Consider the following 21,098-nt stretch of genomic DNA (forward strand, 5'->3'; position numbering starts at 1 on the left):
GTGCCACAGCCAAGCTGACAGTGTCTACCTCCTGCATAAACAAATGGTGCTGGTGGGTGGGAGGGATAAAATGTTAGTCTGCAGCAGGGAGAGTGGGAGGCTGTGCAAAAGAAATGTGGAGAGTGAGCTTAATAGGGAAAAATCTGTTTAGTGTTGCTTGCAGTGACGAGAGCAGGATTAGGAAAGTAGGACTTGGTGGATGGGGGCAGAGATGAGAATGGGCCACATAACAAGCAGTGTAGTGCAGCACAGATGCAGGCAGGGAGCAAGCTGTCTGCTGCTCTTTTGTGCTAAGTAAGTGTGGTGCCTGTCTCTTCTTCAATGCTGGCTGGCATATCCTGCAGTGAAAAATCACAGCACTACATCAATACAGCAGCAGGTAGTGCCTGATGAACAAGTCTGGCAGATGGCTCCCAGAAGCTGGTCTTGACATTGGCAGGAAATCCCCTGTGGGAACAGCAGACATCCCTCACCTCCCCATGGCCGGCACACAGGTAACACATCGCTCACTGTCCCTCTCCAACACATTTCACAAACACAAAGAAATAATATAGGAGATGCAGTGAGAGGGGAAACATGAGCTGTGAAGTGCCCTTTCTGAGTGGCAGCATGTCTGCCTCTGTGCCTATCTCCTATGGCCCAGTGGGCTCATTTTCTTGGAATATGGGAGGAAAATAAAATTCCCATATCCTGCTTCTGAAGGCGGCATGTGTTTGTGAGAGCACCAAGATACTGAAGGTAGGAAAGAAAGGTGTCTCCTTTCCAAAATATGGATTAACAGCCTCCAGAAGCTCTTAGTCTTCAAATCTCCCACAGAACCACATGGGAGATATTTTCCTCCTACTATACTGTATTTCTATGCATGTGTCTCCATCCACTCCAAAATGGTTTGCAAGTGAGTGAGCAATATTTAGTCCTGCAGTTGCCCCAGATAACTGCATCTGGGACCTGTTTCTTCTCCATCTCTTCATGTAGACTGAGGGTAGCTCTACTAAAATGAATTATACAAATTTTTCAACTGGTGCAAATTGGTGTGACTCTAGGAAATTCAACACATAGCTAATGATCTCACTTCTGAGCTCTCTGATCTCTAAAGGTTTTGCTATTGCTTTGCTGAATGCCCGTTCTCCAACAACACTTAACAGTAGGAACCATAATGACTTAGACTGAGCCTATCAATGCGATGTCAGGCTGTAAAGCCATCAGAACAGATGGAGGTGAGTGCAGGAGGAAGCCAGAAAGACGATGTGGAGCACATACATTCTTTCACTAGGAGTCCTGCCATCAATGTCTATGAGTTGTTCATACACTTGTCTATATAGAGACTGTATCTGTTTAGTCAAAAAACACTGTCAAGCACCATGTATGGGAGTTAACAGAAACTTTTTATTAAGAACACAGATCAGAAAGGAAGCTTTCATTTTGAATGTGAAAGTGGACAGTGCTTTGTACCAGATTGATAAAATCACACTTGCTGTTGATTTCACAGAAGACACACAAGACCTTGCTGAGGTTGTGTTAGCTTCCCAAGTTGATTGACTCCTTGCAATGTGAGTCCCAGTGCCATGACATCATTTCGTCTCCTTCCAAAAACACGACTGTAGGGAAGAAAGGGGCAACTGTGCTCTTTCTGGTACCTGCTGCCAAGGCAGGTCTGTTGAAAGTGGTTACTAGCCAGCCCTCAAGTTGCCCTAAGTCCTACCTGGGTGTCTGCCACCCCCTGGGTCAGGATACCTGCTTAGTGGGTGCTCACTACCTACTTTTTCAGCTGTAAGAGGACAGTACTTAAAGTATTTACAATTTTATAGACCCTCGTTATATGTTTTCCACAAAGCTGATGGTATGCTTGTGTAATTGCCATCCAAATACTTCATCTGCCCATCCAGCTACATCCTCCTTTTGATCACTGATGGATACATGTGTGAGAAGTCAGCTACTTGCATGAGCCATATATAAGTCCATCAAGCTGGCAATATGTAGTTGAAAGTCTTCAGGTTCAAGAGTGGATTTGATCCTCCTGCTCTGTTTCGAGCTGCAAGAAACTCAGGAATATTTGCTGTTAGATTAATACCAAAAATGATAAAAGGTGTCTGGTGGAGAAAGCAGATATCTTTCTCTGTTGAAGACATCCCCAGTGCTGTCTCCATTAGAAGCTTCTGTTTCCCATGACCCCGCATTGTTGATCCAACTCTTCCCATCCCTTGTTTACTTACTTATGGTAAATTACAGCCATTTCTGCTTTGTTTGCAAGAGTGTTAATCATTTTATCTGCCGTTTGGCTGACCATCACATATTAAGCAGGAGTCTTCCATTGTAATTCAGATGTCTCTCTCTGAATGCTGGCAAATCTTAGGTCTTACCTTGGCTTTCAGTCAAGTAAAAGAGACATTCTTTGCTAGGTGAATTTAAAACATTTTCCTTGCCTCCTCTCGAGCAACTGTCATGGTCAATATCAATAATTTTTGATAACGGCATAGAATAAAAACTCTTGTTAAAAAAGAGCCACATACTAAGCTGGTACAAATGAAAATAAATCACATCATGCAGTTTCACATCTTCTTTAATCAGTAACAACAAGCAGAGTTCATATGTCACTTCAGCTAGTGATAGCTGGGTTAACTATTTTTCCTATGAAGAGGGTACTGTTTGTATCCCTATCAAAAATCAGCATGAGGAAGGGACGGTTGAATTCAATGGCTGGAGGAAGAGACATTGTCATTATTTCAGTGGCAGTTGCTGTTGCTGCCTCAGTACCTCTCTCATCAACATCCAGAGAAGCCTTATGAACAACCTAAGAAGAAAGAAAAGAGACAGTCATTCTGGGCAGAGAACAGCCATCTGAGAGATGAATCAGACCCTTTTAAAGCAGCCTTGCTTTTGTAGGATCCTCTGAAAGTGAATAGACATAGCAGAGATGTGAGCGTGTTATTGTAGTCATGGCTACTTTAAAAGAGGACCAGGACAGAGCTACAGAACTCTCTCAAAAAAAGCCCCAGACTATTTTTCCTTTGTTTAAAAGATTGTATAAAGAATGTGTGTTTGGGAGCATTAGTGGATCCCCTTGAGGAGCCAGAGGTTGATGTTCCTTTCATGTTTCAGATACTGTTCATGAAATCTTGGCTGATACCGGTCTTTGAAAAAAACAGACGTGCAGCAAACTAATACAATCTCCACTGTCCCTGAGGGCTAAACTCCTTGTAAACTTGCAGGCTGAAGCCAGGGTGAGCCCAGATGCAGGCAAGCTGCAAATTTGGGAGCTGTATTTAGCTGGTATTTCTGGATGTTACCACAGAGGGGTTTTCCTGCATGTTTGTGAAAGAAAGGAGAGGGCAAACAGCCATGGACTTACTTTTGAAACCTTAAGATCTGGGGTGCCAGTGATGCCAGAGAGATCTGCCTGGTCAGTGAACACATCCACAATTCCCATCTTGCTAAGCATATTTGTTATTTCATAGCTCCCGGAAATAGAGAACTTGGGGAAGTAGAGGCTCAGCAGTCTGTTAGGCAGAAGAGAAACACAGAAGGTGGTGAGAAGGATTTTTTGCCAAGGTAAATGATAGTAAGAGAAATGTGTACTTCTCACGAGTGTCAAATCCCAGAGGATTGGACCCTGAGTGTAAATGAGAACTAATTCAATTGCTGGTGCATATTCTTATGGTGATACAGGCACTATCATTCATCATCATCATAACAGTAATATCTATCTGGTGTTTTGCTTCATCAAATCTGAGAGCATTCTGCAAAGGAGGACAGTAACGAGAGCCCTTCTTCAGAGCCAGAGAAGATGAGCTGTGTAGGTGGCAGCCCATGTTGCTCGAGCAGTTGGAGACCTGAAGTGGGGCACAGGGAAGTGGGGAGTAGTGTGGCAAATCCCAGCACTTCAGAGCAAAACAGTGAGTCTGGCATAACTGTGTTATTTGGCATGGCTTCAGTGCCCTGCTGTCAACTGCTTTGGACACCCTATTCTCTAATTGTCATCTTCCTCCTATGGGCTGGCCATGATCGAGTTGGCCTTTGACTGGGAGGTATCTGTAGGCAGCTCCTGCTTAATACTTTCTGTTGAATTTCTCTTCATGCACTGTCTAAGGATACTCAGAGCCTTCAAGTCACATGCTGCAGTGATTACTCTTTAGGTAGCTGAAGTCTTTTGCTGTCTTGCCGAGAGACATACTGGGTTGAACAGCAAAACGTACAGGATCCAAATTGCACTGCTGTAGCCTTTCTGTGATACTGCCCTGTGCATTAGAAGATGATGGGACAAAGTGTATTAGTGCTGGCATCAGCATAATAGCAGAACTGAAATTGGTGTTTGGTTTTCAAAAAACTCATTCCTATGTTGATCCTGGAGGAGCTTGCACCAATAATTCCTTTAGATAAAGATCTTCCTGATTTTGTAGCTGAGAATTATACATTTTTATTTTTCATATTTGAGGCCTCATGTTATTAGTTCATATCCAGTTTGCTACCCATTATGTTTTTATTAACTGTGCTGGCATTTCTGTAATGATGCATCAAGAATCATGGGTGTGAACTGCACTGCCTTATTAGTTGTGAATCAGGGCACAGCTTGGTAAATAAGGCACATATTAACTTGATATTACTCATCTACTGGTGTTAAGATATCCTCCTTCCCAAAACCTTTACAAACAAGGTTGTAAAATGTGTTAGTTGATGTTAGTGTCAATGGTAGCAGCTAACAAAACCTCATTAGATTTTTATAGTTTCAAAACCAAAATGCCAGAAAATCAGAACAGCCACAATTAATCAGTAGCCTGTTCTAACAGACACTATGTGCTGCAGTGGTTCTTGTAAGGAAGATATATGTGTAGGACATATTACGCATGTATGCATTACTACAAACTGTTTAAGTTATGGTTTATTTAAGGTTTAGACATATGTCTGAGTCACAGTGTGCCAGTGACATATAAGAAGTAAAGCACATTAGCTGAAACCTCAGTATAGAAGATCTGGTTTAGAATTGCCACCTTCCCACTCAATCAATGGACTATTCTAGAAACATCAATCTAGGCTTGCTGCTCAGGACTCCTGGGAGCTCATCAGTATAGTCTCCACTCTGATGGGGTGAACAGCAAGTCACTCAGGCATCAACAAAAGAATAGTTAAATACCAACCAGCTGAACGATTTTTACAGATAGGGTACACCAGCCAAAAATAACTCACTCATTTCCCAGAATCAGCAAGTTCATAATGTTTGCGCCCCCCCAAAAAAAGAAAAAGGACTATAAAACTAGGTGTTGCTGCAGCTGACTGGCAGAAGATTACCTCTTGAAGAGATGGTCTGACCATTCCTGGATGGTTTCCTTGACCAGAGTTTGTTCTAACTCCTTCATTTTGCCTTTTGCTGGCAGAACCAGAAATGCAGTAGCACTCCCATTATAATGAAGCCGTACCACAGTGCATGACAGATCCTCATCAAAATAGAAGTCAAATCTTCCTGTCTGGTGCATCATGGGGACTTTCACAGTAGTTTCAGCATCCACAAAGAACTCTCTTTCTTCAGTATGCTCTGGTTTAAAAGGCTTTTCCCAGTTGCCTGATACAGAGAAAAAAAATGCAACTGAATATCCTATGCCAAAATAAATTGAATTTTATATCACTAGGAATAATATTCACATATTGCTCCATTTGTTAAATTCAAAATCTTCAACATGATGTTTTAAAATGTGTATCACAGTAAGGCAAGAACCTGGTCAAAAGAGTGCACTAGATTCCAATTTCAGTTTATTTTTCAGATGCCAGTAATGAACTAATTTTTTTATTACCTATCACTACATTTTTATTCAGGTGATCTAAGTGGCCTTTCTGTAAGCTGTCATTTAAGGGCTTTCCTGACACCATCTGTATATGCACATACTGTATGCATTTCATTTCTATCGACTTAAATCATAGTCCTCAATTTGTAGATAAAATTAACGTAGAATCTCATATCTGAGTGCTGTTATGTCAGGTTTAAGAGCACATCATCTAACCCACATCAGAAATACACTTTGTTTCTACTTTGTTCCTCAAAATGTCCTCCACTGTTCATCACTAGCTTCTCCTGTATATAAGTAGGTTACTGTGTATACAGAAAGGACTCTGATAGGAAAAAAACCCAAGTATGAAGTAAATTAGGCCACTGAATCATGCACACTTTTAAAGAAAGGCATTAAAAGGATTAGGTCACGCATGCTTCTCAGCGCCTTTACAGAAAATTAGAAGAACATGGGGCAATCAGAGTTACAGCTAAATCTATGAAAGCCAGCTCAGACTGCATGGAAGGCTACGGCTTCGAGCAGAGCTCCTGTGACTGCCACAAAGAGAACCAAGCCTGTGCGGTCCCTAGCTGCCTCCCCATGCTGAGTAGGGTCATGGCACCTCTCCACCTTCTTCACTACACCATTAGGGACCCTTCTGGCCCAGCAAAGAACATTAGAAATTTTCCCCAGGCCCATTTTAAAATGAGGTAGCTGACATTAGATCTGTTGATAAGAATTAATAATGTGAATACAAATCTTAAAGGACTTACCTTTAAAGAAAACAAAGCTACCCAGAAGCATTACAGTCTGTGGATCCATGTCCTTGATCAAATTAGTAATTTTTCCATGTGTTTTCCTCTCTACATAATCATTGATTTGCTTCTCAGCTTCCCTGGGATTGTTAAAGTCAGTGGTAAAAGCCTCCAGCTGATAAAGAGCCTTGGCATCATCTAAAAACTTTTTTAGAGGTTTCAGCTTCTCTGTTAGAAAGATGGCATTCACCATGTTGAGCTGGACTTTGCTTTCAGGATGGTTCAGCATGTGGATGAGATTGTGGAAGCCTTCTTGTATCTCTTTCTCCTGAATCTCTGTAAGGTTGAAGGAGAGTCCTTCCAGGATCTGAGTCTGAGTGGTTGACCTAGCCCCTAGGGCCAGCATTGCAAATGCAGTGGAGATGCTTACAGGGGAGAAAAAAACGTTCTTATTAGGTACCTCCAGTATAACCTCTTTAAAAAATTGAAATGCAAAGTCAGCATTGTTTGGGACTAGTTTGAGGCAAGCAATCGCTTCACCTGCATGATGCATATGGTGCTTAGGTTCATTTGGATCATGTCCATTGTGGTGATTGGGTGGGAGATGACCATGGGAAACAGCATGAAGGCCTGTCAGTAGCAAACTTATGTAGAATGTGGTCTTCATCTTCTTGTATTGAAGTCCTATGGAAAAAAGGAGAAGCTACTACTAAGTAAATTAATTAAGTAGAAATAGTTATTCTGTCATTCCCACTGAATAAGAAATCCCTTTCTTTCATACTCAGCTTCCATGTTCTCCAACTTCTGCCAGTCTTTTTTGGTTTTAATTTTCCTAGGTCTCCTGGCAAATGTCCACCAACTCTTTCTGCCACCCTCACCCTAAATACCTGCAAAGGCAAAATTCAGCATGGACTTGCTGAATACGCAGCACCCTCAGCAGGCCAGAGAACAGAGCATATCTCACCAGAAAACACACATGGCTAATCACTGGAGGGCTTTGATACCACTGTGCCTTTGCCACTAATGGTCTAAGATGATTCCTAGGATGTGCATCATAGAAGTCTGGGTGTTCTGTGAGTAAAAGGAGAAAGAGGAAGTTCATGGAAGTGGACAGCAATCAATAGCCACATACAGACAGAATTTGAGCAAACAGGCATGAAGGAAATCTTTAAATAAACTTTTGGTCAGATTGATTGATAAGCCATCCTATTTCAAGGAAGGACAAATGACAGTGGCTGTTCATCAGTAGCAAACCAAATATAAAGCCTTATGTCTCTAAGGAATAGGAGTTCTTTCTTTCTGAATGAAAACGATGTAACAGTTTAAATAAGAACCTGAAGTAATGTACTGTCTCTTAATCAACAAACCAAACCATTGGAGTGGGCTCATTTTCAGCATAGCAGAGGGAATCAATGTCATTAACAAAACCAAGGCCTTATTTTTATCAGATGCTGTACTGGTCAAAGGGCAATACATTTATCAACCTGTTACTCTTGGCTGTGGTAGCTGCATTCCTTTGCAGAGCGGACACTCTGCACTGTATAAGCTCTTACAAAGAGACCTTGGAAATGCAGGTATGAATGTCCCAGTGGGCCTGATTTCTGAGGAGGAATCTAGGGCAAAGAAAGGGTGAGAGTTGCAAAGGTTTTGGGGGAGAAAATTAGCCAGATTTGCTAAAACTTGTGCTAGGAGACACCCATTAAATCAATTGCACCTTTTCTGCTCTGGCATGATTCAACTTGAGAGACTGCCTTCAGAAAGGGAAGCTCATGGCCCTGCTTTCTCCATAACATCAAAGGGAGCAATTTGTATTAGTAGCTGAATATGCAGTTACAGTTAGACCTGAATAAGAACACCAAAACCTTTGAGCTATAATGAAATATTTAAACATTTACATGTTCGATATATGCATTTCTAAGAAGCAGGCCTATTTGCAATAACACCTACTGTGTTACTGACAAATGGAAGAACCATAAGGGTTCTTGGTAACTGCGTTTTCTTCAATTACTCTGCACAGCAGTTTTAAATTATAGTTTGGCCTCCTCTGATTTTGACACTGAAATGATACTTTTGATATATCTAGCTATTTGTAACTCAACATAAGAGCTCCAGTTCTGAATATTTAAAACTGCTATCAGTAAGCCAATATATTAGTCAGACTTTGACAAGAAAACAGCTTCCAAAAAACAGCATCAGAGCCTAATCTATTTCAATATACCCAGGCAGATTCAAAAGCTGCCTCTGGGTAAATTACTCACTGTGAACTATTTACTCAGCTGCAGTTACAATTTAATAAGAATAACATGAATACTAAAGAATGAAACGTTTTATTTTAAACATAAGTCACCACCTGTTCCCTATCTTATTTATTATTTATTACAAAACACAGCAGATAGATGGACTTTTCTATATACACATTGAACCGCCAATTTCAGTTTATTTGGAATGCAAAGTAGACATGGAATTTAACTGACCTGGCCTGAAAATTATGGCTAATGGATATACCATGGTTTTGCTGTAAAGGCTCTGTAAATTATTGGTTACAGACTTCTGAATGTTTTTTTTTCCTATCCTGATATTTTTCCTCTATACAGTTATGACATGTTTGCATTTTGTGGTTACTCTATGTACTTTCATGGAATTATTTTCATTTTGTTACAGCTCTGAATTCACAGATAATTAAATCCAATTTGAATCTGAATCATCCATTACTCAGTACTGGCCAATCACACACAGTCAAGACTCATGAGTCAGCTCTCATAAAAATCTTGATAATGGTTGATTTTAAAGACTTTAGATTATAAAAGACTTAACAGCTGCAGTTTATAGAGGTCTTTGTTATTTAAGACTTAAAGGTACAAGTGGCCCACTCTATTAGGCCCTTCTTTGAAACATAAAGGTACTTTTATAATAGAATTTGCATTATATAGAATGGAATTTAGAATATGATTGAAGATTGCTGCTTCAAACTTCGTATTTACTGTTTCATTTAATAGTATTATAGCTTCTAGGTTAGCAAGTGAACACCCAGTGATAAATTGACAACAGAGATCCTTTCAGTATGAAGCAGGAGATGCAGATTCTCACATGGTTCTAGTGACTGAGGGATTTTTGTACCAAGCATGCTTGCTAACAATTTGTTAAAAAGCAAAAAGCTGAGAACCTGTGCTAAAACACTCTTAGGGAATTCCCTATCTGAAGAGGCTAATTTTGCAGGAAGCTTCCTATTTTAAGACCTTTACCCATATGATTTCCAGAGAAACATTTTGTTCATAAGCATTGGAGTAGCAGTGAAAAACTCTTCAATCCTAATTCCAGATCTATGCTGACTTATTGAATACCCCCAGAAGGAAATCCATTTACCTCTCTATCTCTTTTATTCTCTTTCTCTATGTAACAAAATTACAATATATTTGTGGTGTTCAAGAAAAGGTTGGTTTCATGAAGAGCTTTCAATCAAACCAGACAATAACACAAGAGCATGCCAACACCTGGAGGACAGTGCTCCTTTAAGCAATTTATCTGTAATAGGTTTGGTGATAGCACTTGTTGAATGTATTACCTGTTCCCTATCACACAGTCTTTCCTACCATGCAACCCAGAATGGCAGTACTTATTTTGCACCATATATCCTAGAAAGAAAATGGAAAAAAACTGGGATTAGCTGAAATTAGCCAGAATAATTTCACCAGAAGTGCTGGGAAGTGAGCTGGATTAAGTTTTCTGACTGACAGAACTTGCTTCTTTGTGGGTACAGCTTATTTATCCATTTTAGGGCTGATATTTATCTCTGTGATTTGGAGAGACAATTCTGAAGACAATTTTCTGCCATTAGAGTCCATTGTAATAGTCCAGGAGACGAATAATCATCCCATGCTATTCTCATAAGGGAACCTCACTGGTTATCTCATTTCAGACAGCATGAAAATTTGCACTGCTCAGAAACAGGTGCAGGCATGGAATAGAAAAGCTGTTTGCTCACCAGATGGTGCTGCTTCCCTCCTGATTGCTTCTAAATGAGGAAAGCTGAGAAATTTGTTTCCTGAAAGGTGCCCTGTAAGGGTATCAGGCACATCAAGACATGGTCCCGTCACCACAAGTGGTGTCTGATGAACTAACCACAGCTACTCAGGGCTATATCCAAAAAAATATTTGAAAAAAAAAATCACCTCAAAATACACACAAAAGTCACAAAAGAAAGACTTGGCTGGCCATATCTGTGTGTTGAGAAAATGACCTCAGAAGCCTGCTGCCCAGAACCACCTACTCACAGGCGCACCACAAACTCTGCATTGCCCACTGTCAGCACATGGGCACACTCAGGGGATTTTCCAGACTGATCAGCTAGACATTTACTTCTCCTGTGATTCAGAGTTTTGATGTCTCTGTGCCTGAGGCCCTGAGAAGATTGCAAGTAAAAGCCAAGTACATTGGATTCTGCAGACAATCCAACAACTGTGGCTATTTCATTTGAAGTAATTCCTTTTGCAGAGGAAACATAGAAACCAAGTTTACACTGTCATTTAGAAATGTATGTGACTGTTCACAGAGCTTTTCCCAGTGTCATCTATCTTCTGTAAGACAGCTTAGCATTGGAGATCTCACTTGGGAACCGCATCCTCCAAGAATGGCATCACACACTTCTGGGCCTCCTTTACCTGGAAACGTGAGCTTTCATTCTTCTACCAGATCACCATCAATATTTGCTGTCAAACCTGAGTTACTGCACATGCTCAGGATGAAGCATCACTGAGGCCAGAGGATAAAGAAAAGATAAAACAGAACCAGTGCAGTGGTTAAGGCAGTTGGGTGGGACAGAGCAGCAGCAGTCCCAAGAACAGATCAAACCAGGCTTCCAGTTTCTACTTTCCAGTGTGTACCTGACCACTGCCCAGTCTCTGGCTCTATGCATATGTTAACCTCACTGTGATCTTCACTCCCTTGAGCATGTGGACCACACCATTTTCTCTCCTCTCAACAATCCTGTAATTTGATGATGCTTAGAGCAGTAAGGAAATGTTTCACGTAAAAGGGAAGCACACCTTAGATAACCCATTCCCTAAGCAAAGATATTTTTTTAAGACCTTGAAGATAAAAATCACCAAAATTACTTAAAAGGAATTACCAATGCTTTAAAAAAAAAAAAAAAAATGCTCTAAGCACCCTTCCTCAGGCTTTTAATGGAGCAGAGTCTATTTCCTTTAGCAGGAGGTATATATGGGAAAGATCCACTTTTAGATGCTTAGGATTTCCTGGCTCTAGAGATCACCTTGCTTCCCTGCAATGCAGCTAGACACCCCACTCTGGCTTTTCGATTCCTCCTACTCCTGACAGCCACCTGGCAGCGTGCAGGCAACTCCATGCCTAAATTGTGATGTCTATGTCCTTTATATCCATCTGACCCTATCGAAACCTCTTCACTACAGGAGCAACTTCTAAGACAGACTTCAATGTAATATACAACCCCAAGAAAGATTTAAAATCAATTCCGTGCAACATGAGGATACACTTTTGAAGCCTCTATAGGAAACAAAAAAAACAGTCACTACTTACAGCAGCTTCCAAGGATCCTGCTGTCTTCAGTAGGACTACTCTGCAATTCCCTCTCTTATTTATACTGTTAAATAGCATTATGAAAGCGGAGTGTCCTCTAGAAAACATTAACCAGGGCAGACAAATGTTATTACTTTAGGAATGGTGCAGAGTAAACAGTGAAGACAATTTTTTTGGGGGGAGGCACCTGATTTTTGCTATACGTGCATCGCCAAACACAGCTTTTGCTTAAACAGTTGTAAGAGCCCTTTTTCATTTCTGCAAATACTCTTGCTGGGAATCCAGCCGCTCACTCTAGCAAACACTTAACATGCTTCATTAACTTCTGTGAACTGCATGAATTCATACTGAAATTAGTAAAATTGAACACATACATAATACTAGAAAAGAGCCTAAGGAAAAGACAGCTGGATGCATGCTAAGATCTCATCTTAGTATTTTGCATAGAGATATTTTGCTTCCTCTACACCAGACTTTTAATAGCTTTTATATGGTATATTTGTTTAAGAAACCCACTATTCTTAATTATCTACATTGCCATTAATAAAGGCCAATTTCTGGGGACATTACTGGTAAACTTAAAGCAGTAGTACTGATGTTTTAAGTGGCAGTGGGTTGCTACAGCAGAGACGGGCACTCAGAAGCCCATGGTACTCAACATATCCAGCCAGACTGGCGTTTACCTGGTACTTCATGCAGCATGGATTGAAGGACAAACTGGGCTATTGATTGAAGGGCACTGTGCTATGTGTGTGGGCTGGCACTAGGTTCAGGCACTGCTGAAATGCAGGTAAAGAAGTGTCAGGTTGGTGACCCACAGCATGCTTTCAAGCAGAGGTGGACCCATGTGATCATGCCACCTGTGCTTTACATGCTCCCTCCTTATAGCCAAACTCCATGTAGGAAATTGCGCTCCTGCAGCACTCACAGAGGGGCAACCACAGGGGCTGTGCTAATGTGGGTATAACAGAGGGCCTAGAAAAATCTCACAGGTCAGTGTCCAGTCAGTATCCATGCAAAAGTAAGTAGAGAAGTTCAGTGTGAGTTTTGATCCAGGCTGCTAGAATACGCTTTTGAATTGTTTACCAGCTGGTAAAACAGCAGCTGGGCACATGCAGCCTGCTTCTTTTTAAAGTAACAAATGAAAAGCCTCTGAAGTTACAGAGCCTTACCTACAACACATGCAGACTAAGATGAATGACGTATACACTGAGAGACAGGTGAGAACACAATAAAAGACAAAAAATGCAGCTATGATTAAAGTTACCGAGAAAAGTCAAGAGAAACTAACTGACTTAACATGGCTTTGTTTAAGAGCAGCTCAGTCTTGCAATTGTGACCTTTACCTGCTGATGTTTCTATGGGAGTGCAAAAGGGAAAATTAATAAAATCAATTCTAATCCATATCAAGCTCCAATGTTATACACAATATGATAACCAATTTCTTTTCTTTCATGTATACATCAGTTTCAGCCAATCGTGTAAATTATACTGAAATTTGCAGAGACTTTCTTGAAATGCTTGGTAGCAGAATTTGTTGCATATGAACTTGCAGCTATCTTTTTGTGCATGCAAAGGGCTTATTCAGGCTCTACGCTGGTATTCTGAAAGACAACTTGTTAGCAACTGCTGTTAGGAATCCCTCCATTCACTCCTCTTCGTCTGGAACATTAGGTGTCATTACTTTGAACCCCAAGTGTCGTGGTTTAAGCCCCGGCTGTAAATTAGAACCACGCAGTCTACTTCCCTCCCCACCCCCCCAGAGGGATGGGGAGGAGAATCGAAAGAATGTAACTCCCACAGGTTGAGATAAGAACAATCCAGTAACTAAGGTATAACACAAATCACTACTGCTACCACCAATAATAATAATGATAAGGGAAATAACAAGGGAAGAGAATACGATACCGCCCGCCAGAAATGAGCCCGACAGAAAAGAGCACGTGCCCTTCCGGGTAGCTCCCAGTTACATCCCCCGGCATGACGTGCTGTGGTATGGAATACCTCTTTGGCTAGTTTGGGTCAGGTGTCCTGTCCCTGCTTCCTCCCGGCTTCTCCTCCTCCCTGGCAGAGCATGAGACTCACAAAGTCCTTGGTCAGGGAAAACATTCTGACCAGCAACTGAAAACATTGGCTTTATCAGTATTATTCCCAGGCCGAAAGTCAAAACCACAGCACTGCACCAGCTACTAAGAAGGAGAAAAACTGACTGCTGCTGCTGAACCCAGGACACCAAGTTACTTGGGTTTTTTTAACATTATTATTATTATTATTACTGTGGGGATCTGTTACAGACTGCCTGATCAAGAGGAATCTGAGGATGAAGCACTCTACAGACAGATAGGAAAAGCCTCACTCTCGCAGGTCCTTGATCTCATGGGGTACTTCAACCACCCTGACATCTGTTGGAGTGAAGGTACAGCCCGGCACAAGCAATCCAGGAGGTTCCTCAATTGTGTGAAAGACAACTTCCTTCTGCAAGTAAAAGAGGAGCCGACAAGGGGAGGTGCCGTGCTTGACCTCGTGCTCACCAACAGGGAAGGGCTTGTTGGAAATGTGATGCTCCAGGGCAGCCTTGGTTGCAGCGATCATGAGATGGTCAAATTAGAGATCCTCAGGACAGTGAGAAGAGCGTGCAGCAAGCTCACTGCCCTGGACTTCAAGAGAGCAGACTTTGGCCTCTTCAGGAACCTGCTTAGTAAGGTTCCATGAGATACAGCCCTAGAGGGCAGGGGGGCCCAAGACTGTTGGTTATTATTTAAGGATCACCTGCTCCAAGCTCAGGAGTGTTGCATCCCAACTAGAAGGAAGTGCAGCAGGAGGGCCAGGAGACCTCCTTGGATGGATAAGGAGCTGCTCAGGAAAATTCAAAGGAAAAAAGAGTCTTATAGAAGGTGGAAGCAGGGACAGGCGGCCTGGGAAGAATACAGGGATGTTGCCTGGGAAGCTAGGGACCAGGTTAGGAAAGCTAAGGCCCAGTTAGAATTAAACTTGGCTAGGGATGTTAAGGATAGCAGGAAGGGATTCTATAGGTACGTAGCAAATAAAAGACAGACTAGGGACAACGTAGGCCCCCTGCGGAAGCTATCAGGAGAACTGGCTAGCCTGGATTTGGAGAAGGCTGAGGTCCTTAATGACTTCTTTGCCTCGGTCTTCACTGGCAAAGGCTCTGAGCGCACCACCCAAGTCTTGGAATGTGGACGCAGGGACTGTGAGAATGAAGACCCAAGGCCCACTGTAGGAGAGGATCTGGTTCGAGACCATCTTAAAAACTTAAACATACACAAGTCCATGGGACCTGATGAAATCCATCCGCGGGTCCTGAAGGAGCTGGCAAATGAAGTTGCTAAACCACTGGCCATCATATTTGAAAAATCATGGCAGTCAGGTGAAGTTCCTGACGACTGGACAAAGGGAAATATAACCCCCATTTTCAAGAAGGGGAAAATGGATGACCCGGGGAATTACAGACCAGTCAGTCTCACCTCTGTGCCTCACAAAATCGTGGAGCAGATTCTCCTGGAAGGCATGCTAAGGCACATGAAAAACAAGGAGGTGGTTGGTGACAGCCAGAATGGCTTCACTAAGGGTAAATCCTGCCTGACCAATTCGATGGCTTTCTGTGATGGGGCTATGAAACTGATGGACAGGGGTAGAGCAGCTGACGTCATCTACCTGGACTTGTACAAAGCGTTCAACACTGTCCCACATGACATCCTTGTCTCTAAATTGGAGAGACATCAATTTGATGGGTGGACCACTCGGTGGATAAAGAACTGGCTGGATGGCTGTACGCAAAGAGTTGTGGTCAATGGCTCAATGTCCGGCTGGAGACTGGTAACGAGTGGTGTCCCTCAGGGATTGGTGTTGGGACCGGTCTTGTTCAACATCTTTGCTGGTGACATGGACAGTGGGATTGAGTGCGCCCTCAGCAAGTTTGCCGATGACACCAAGCTGTGTGGTTCGGTTGATATGCTGGAGGGAAGGGATGTCATCCAGAGGGACCTCGACATGCTTGTGAGGTGGGCTGGTGCCAACCTGATGAAGTTTAACCATGACAAGTGCAAGGTCCTACACCTGGGTTGGAGCAATCCCAGGCACAGCTACAGGTTGGGCAAAGAAGAGATTCAGAGCAGCCCTGCAGAGAAGGACTTGGGGGTGTTGGTCGATGAGAAAATGAACATGAGCCGGCTTCAGTGTGCGCTCACAGCCCAGAAAGCCAACCGTATCCTGGGCTGCATCAAAAAGAACGTGACCAGCAGGTCGAAGGAGGTGATCCTGCCCCTCTACTCTGCTCTTGTGAGACCTCACTTGGAGTATTGTGTGCAGTTCTGGTGTCCTCAACATAAAAAGGACATGGAACTGTCGGAACAAGTCCAGAGGAGGGCCACGAGGATGATCAGGGGACTGGAGCACCTCCCGTATGAAGATAGGCTGAGAAAGTTGGGGCTGTTCAGCCTGGAGAAGAGAAGACTGCATGGAGACCTCATAGCAGCCTTCCAGTATCTGAAGGGGGCCTACAAGGATGCTGGGGATGGACTCTTCATCAGGGACTGTAGTGACAGGACAAGGGGTAACGGGTTCAAACTTCAACAGGGGAAGTTTAGATTGGATGTAAGGAAGAAATTCTTTACTGTGAGGGTGGTGAGGCACTGGAATGGGTTGCCCAGGGAGGCTGCGAGTGCTCCATCCTTGGCGGTGTTCAAGGCTAGGTTGGATGAGGCCTTGGTGGCATGGTTTAGTGGGAGGTGTCCCTGAACATGGCAGGGGGGTTGGAACTAGATGATCTTAAGGTCCTTTCCAACCCTATTCTATGATTATTATTATTATTGTTGTTATTATTATTACTACTGCAAGATCTTAATACTTTTTCATTTTCAGTAAATTGGCAACATTAACAAGTCATCCAGCATGAATTCCCTTGTAAACAGGCTGGCTGTAGTCCAAAAAAATAATTAATTATTTAATGTAGAAGAACTGTATGCTTGCTTCTCTGGCAAAGAAACACTTTCATCTTTTTTAAATATTTAACTAACGACCCTGAAAGCCATTTTAAAAGATGATGGGTTGCTGTTGTTCTGATGATGCCCTCTGGAGTACAGAGAGCACATGAATCCCTCCTACAGTAGTGCTGAGATTAAATGTTGGTGTGGAGCTGGTGAAGGCTGTATCTTTCTCTCTGCTACCTGTGTATTTTTAATTTGTCGAGCTCTGTTTCTCACTGTTTCAAGGGGAAAAGCACTCCTAATTACATGAACATTTCAGCAGTGACCCACAAGTTACCCACAGCGCCAATACAGATCGGGTAGAAGTGTGTCAATTGTCTGCTCTAGTCCTTCCAAGAGAAGATAAGGCAGTCCTTCACCTTTAAGTTGCTTCTCCCTGGATTTCATGCTGTACATTTTTCTTGCTCCTTTCCAGCTCCACACAGTAGATCCAGGCTGACTCCAAGGGGGAGTTAATTCCATCCTCAGTAATGGAACGCACACACAGCACTGTACCCTGAGCCACCCTGGTGAGTCCCTTGCTTTCACTCTACCATTAGTTTCTTTCTGCAAGGTACTGGGTTGAAATAGGTTCTTTTTTTCATCACTCCCAAAATTTGGCTTTGAATCCACTTCCTCCTTTTCTCAGGCTGTGGTCTCAGAAGTGCTTCAACCTGAGCAAAGTGCAGGATGCCACTGCCAGAGGTATCTCATCTTTGTGCATCCCTACCATCTCTCCAGGATGGTCAGGGGGCTAGGACCCAGGACAAGTGGAGACAGGCCACAACACCTGGGCTTGTAATGGATGGGAATCTAGCTGAGAGTTAATTCCCACTCATGACTGAGAGACATAACAGAGTATGTTTCTGCCAAAGTGTATTCTGTAGAGTATATATGTTTATGTTCATTGTGACTGTTTGCCTTAAGGAGGCGGGAAAGAATAGTTGTGAAGCTGTTCTATGACCTTCATACTTGGCTGCACCAGGCTGGCACCAGGTGCCAACTCTCACAGCACAGACAACAGTGAGATCATGAGAAACTGCATGGCCCCACGAGTAAACAATCACAGACCTGGCATAAAGCCGTTTGCTTTTCTAAGGATATAAAAGCAGGACCCTCTTGTAGCCAAATCTGAAGCCTCACCCATGGGTGGGAGTGCCATGTAGGAAGTTTCCCAGTTACCTGAAACTCCTGGCATTGGCTGCAAAGGGGCTTTCCAGCTTGAAGTGTGGGCCTGGATGATGATTTGGTGGTAATTGGTGATGTATTTCTTCTTAATCTCTGTTCTCTCTATACAGCAATGATTTGATATTGCCAGTTTTCCATTGTATTTTATATATATAGATCTCTGATTTCCCTTATTGGACTAATTTACTATATATAGAGATATATACAGCGCTCTCCTTGATGTGCTTATTCCCTTCAGCGTGCTTGCTTAATAAACTGTGCATGTTACACAGCTACCAATGCTCATTTTGTCGCATATCGTGCCTGCCAGCAAAACAGGGCTTGTTCAAGTTGGAGAAGAGAAGGTGAATGGAAAGGCTGTGCCTGCTGTCCTCCCCTGCATAATGGGCTAAATTAAAAAAAAAAGATAGAGTCAGAAGTGCAGTCGTAGTGTGCAAGGCAGTGGACGTGAGCTGCAGCAAGGTAAAAACAAATGATATACAATAAAAGTAATGTTCACTGGGAGGTGAAACACAAGGGCAGGTCACCATATGAGGCTGGGAAATTGTTGTCCTTGAAGCTGTACAAAACCTTGCTGGGCATGACCCTGAGCAACCTGAGCTAGATCCTGGGCTGGTGAGACTGCAAACAGGTGGTAGGATTGGATGACCTCCAGAGGTGCCTTCCAACCAAAATGATCCTCCTTTAATAAAAATAACTGTGAAACCACGCTCTCAGGAGTCTGTCTCCACTCACACTGCAGGTTTGCACCTCACATAGCAGCGAAACCTCCTCTGCTTCTCACCACATGACTCCAGAGGCTTTTCCCTGAAACAGCCTCCCTGGGAAGGTGTCATCTCCCTTGTCCCTGGCATGCCCCAGTGTAGCCAGCACGAGACAAGCAGACAGCCTCCCTCCCAGCTGCCCAGATGCAGGCTCTGCCAAAGCGCAGCACACAGTGTGCATGCTGGGAGCAAACAAATTTTGGTGGACCATCTGCTGAGCTCCCGGCACACCAGAGCCATGGCAAGTAGCATGCACCCCTTCAGAATGCCGCCTGGGCTTAGGGTTGCAGCACAGCCCAGGACTGTGCTTTTCTCCCTGGAGACTTTGAAAGCTTCCAGCACCAGTCCTGATCTTAGCAGGGATCCACATAGCTGCCTTGATTTTTCTAACCTGCCTACAATTATACCTGATAACGAAATGCTTTTAAAAACCTGTGTGGGAGGAGAAAAGGAAAACGGTGAACCTTGGAACAGGCAAACTCAAATGGGAGATTTCAAAATTAGAAGTAAGTTGCTGCTAAAGATGCTGTCATTTTGCTTCATGTATCTCTATTAAGAAGTCAAGTTTTCAGATATGTCCTTAGTGGAGCATTCAAGCAGTTGAGTTTAACTCCATTTGCTTCCTTAAAGTTGCAAAAAGCATGACTGCAGGTGTCTCGATAGGTCTGATTCTTTGCTGTCTAGCCTCAGGACAAGATAAAGCATCACCAAAGATGAACCTGTGTGATTGCAGTGAGAACTGTCTCTGATTATTGACAAAAGCCTTTAGCATAGAAGAAAAGAGTTTGGAAAATGTTCAAATGCATGTTAGTTTGTTTTGGATGTTTACATTTTTTTTTTTATTATCTGAGCAGACTGATGTTCTGCTTTCTTATGCTATGAATAAACAATACATATGAGTGGGTCTGAGAACAAATTTTGACAGTTCTCTACCTTTTATCTGCAAAAATTTCATTCTCTTTTTGCATTTCATCTCATTTGCAATTATTCCCTCTGAAGAGCCATTGGGAAGAGGAAGATTCAGTGAACCTGTTGCTTTTATGCTCTAAAATTATGCGGTCTGAACATACTCAGTGTTAGATCTTTATTTATATAATAGTTAGTTCTTTCACCAAAGAAAAGCCTTAGGTTTCTGCAGGTTTAAAATGTCTGCAAACCTCTTGCCCTGTGCTGTGAGACAAACAATCCATAAGAGATTCAAACCCTGGAAGCTGCCCAGGGGGTGCCAACTTCTGCACATGCCCCATGGGAACACTTTCTTCTTTCAAATCCCTCCTTAAAAAGCACATCACCCTTGCCAAGATGCATTTAGATGTCTGTGAAATAGCTAGGAAATTGGAGACTGACCACTTACTGAAGTACCTAGCAGACTGAAAACTAGCTTTTAGTTAAGCTTGATTTTAAACCCTGTTAAGTCTTAAGTCTGCCATCACCTGTGATTGCTGATTGCTCCAGTATTTGCATTACTTTCTCTTCTCCCAGAATCTCATTCATTGTCTCATCCACCATCTGTGGTGATTATTATGTACTTAGACACTTCAGAAATAGGTATTGTGGGATATTGCATGTGATAAAATCTGGGACTCTTGGATGGAAATTCACATGCCAGGTACCTCAGAGGGACATATTAACTGCAAACTCCTCCTGCAGTTAGGAAATGCCAGGATGAAGTTGGCAGTGCTGAGCTGTTTGGCCAGAGAGCTGGAGTCCTGCTCTGCTGGCACTGATTTGACACTATATTTCTCCAGAGACAAAAGTGGAGCCTCCCTGTTCCCGTATATTGCTGCTGCATCCTGCCTCTGGGCTGCACTTTGCCTCCCTTTCCTGTCATACCTGCTGTCTTTATACCAGTGATAATGAAAATACTGAATCAGCCTACACCCAGAGCACACCCCTGAGGAAGCCCAACTTGTCCTTAATGCTGGATCACTAAAACCTCTAAAAACAGTATCCTACCTTACACCAATCTTCTAGAGAATATTTCTGTACCTTATGTAAGAATGTCATTCAAGACAATAATGCCTTACTAAACCTAAAAAAAAGCTTAGCTAAGCTGTACTTTAGCTCAACTATTTCCTAATGGCAAGGTATGTTACT

The 21,098-nt window shown here is 42.7% G+C and overlaps 1 protein-coding gene across 1 annotated transcript; it reads right to left on the reverse strand.

Moving 5' to 3' along the window:
- Positions 1–2,596: 2,596 nt before the first annotated feature.
- LOC308221604 (alpha-1-antiproteinase 2-like) lies at positions 2,597–7,181 on the reverse strand (the record flags this gene model as incomplete). The annotated part of the gene is made up of 4 exons (XM_080618747.1): positions 6,530–7,181; positions 5,284–5,554; positions 3,350–3,497; positions 2,597–2,791 (listed from the first exon to the last, which is right to left on the reverse strand). The coding sequence occupies exons 1-4, from the start codon at positions 7,176–7,178 to the stop codon at positions 2,597–2,599; spliced, it is 1,263 nt and encodes a 420-aa protein (XP_080474873.1). The 5' UTR covers positions 7,179–7,181.
- Positions 7,182–21,098: the final 13,917 nt, after the last annotated feature.

Source organism: Psittacula echo, assembly GCF_963264785.1.
Source record: "Psittacula echo genome assembly, chromosome: 5".
Taxonomy (NCBI): domain Eukaryota; kingdom Metazoa; phylum Chordata; class Aves; order Psittaciformes; family Psittacidae; genus Psittacula; species Psittacula echo.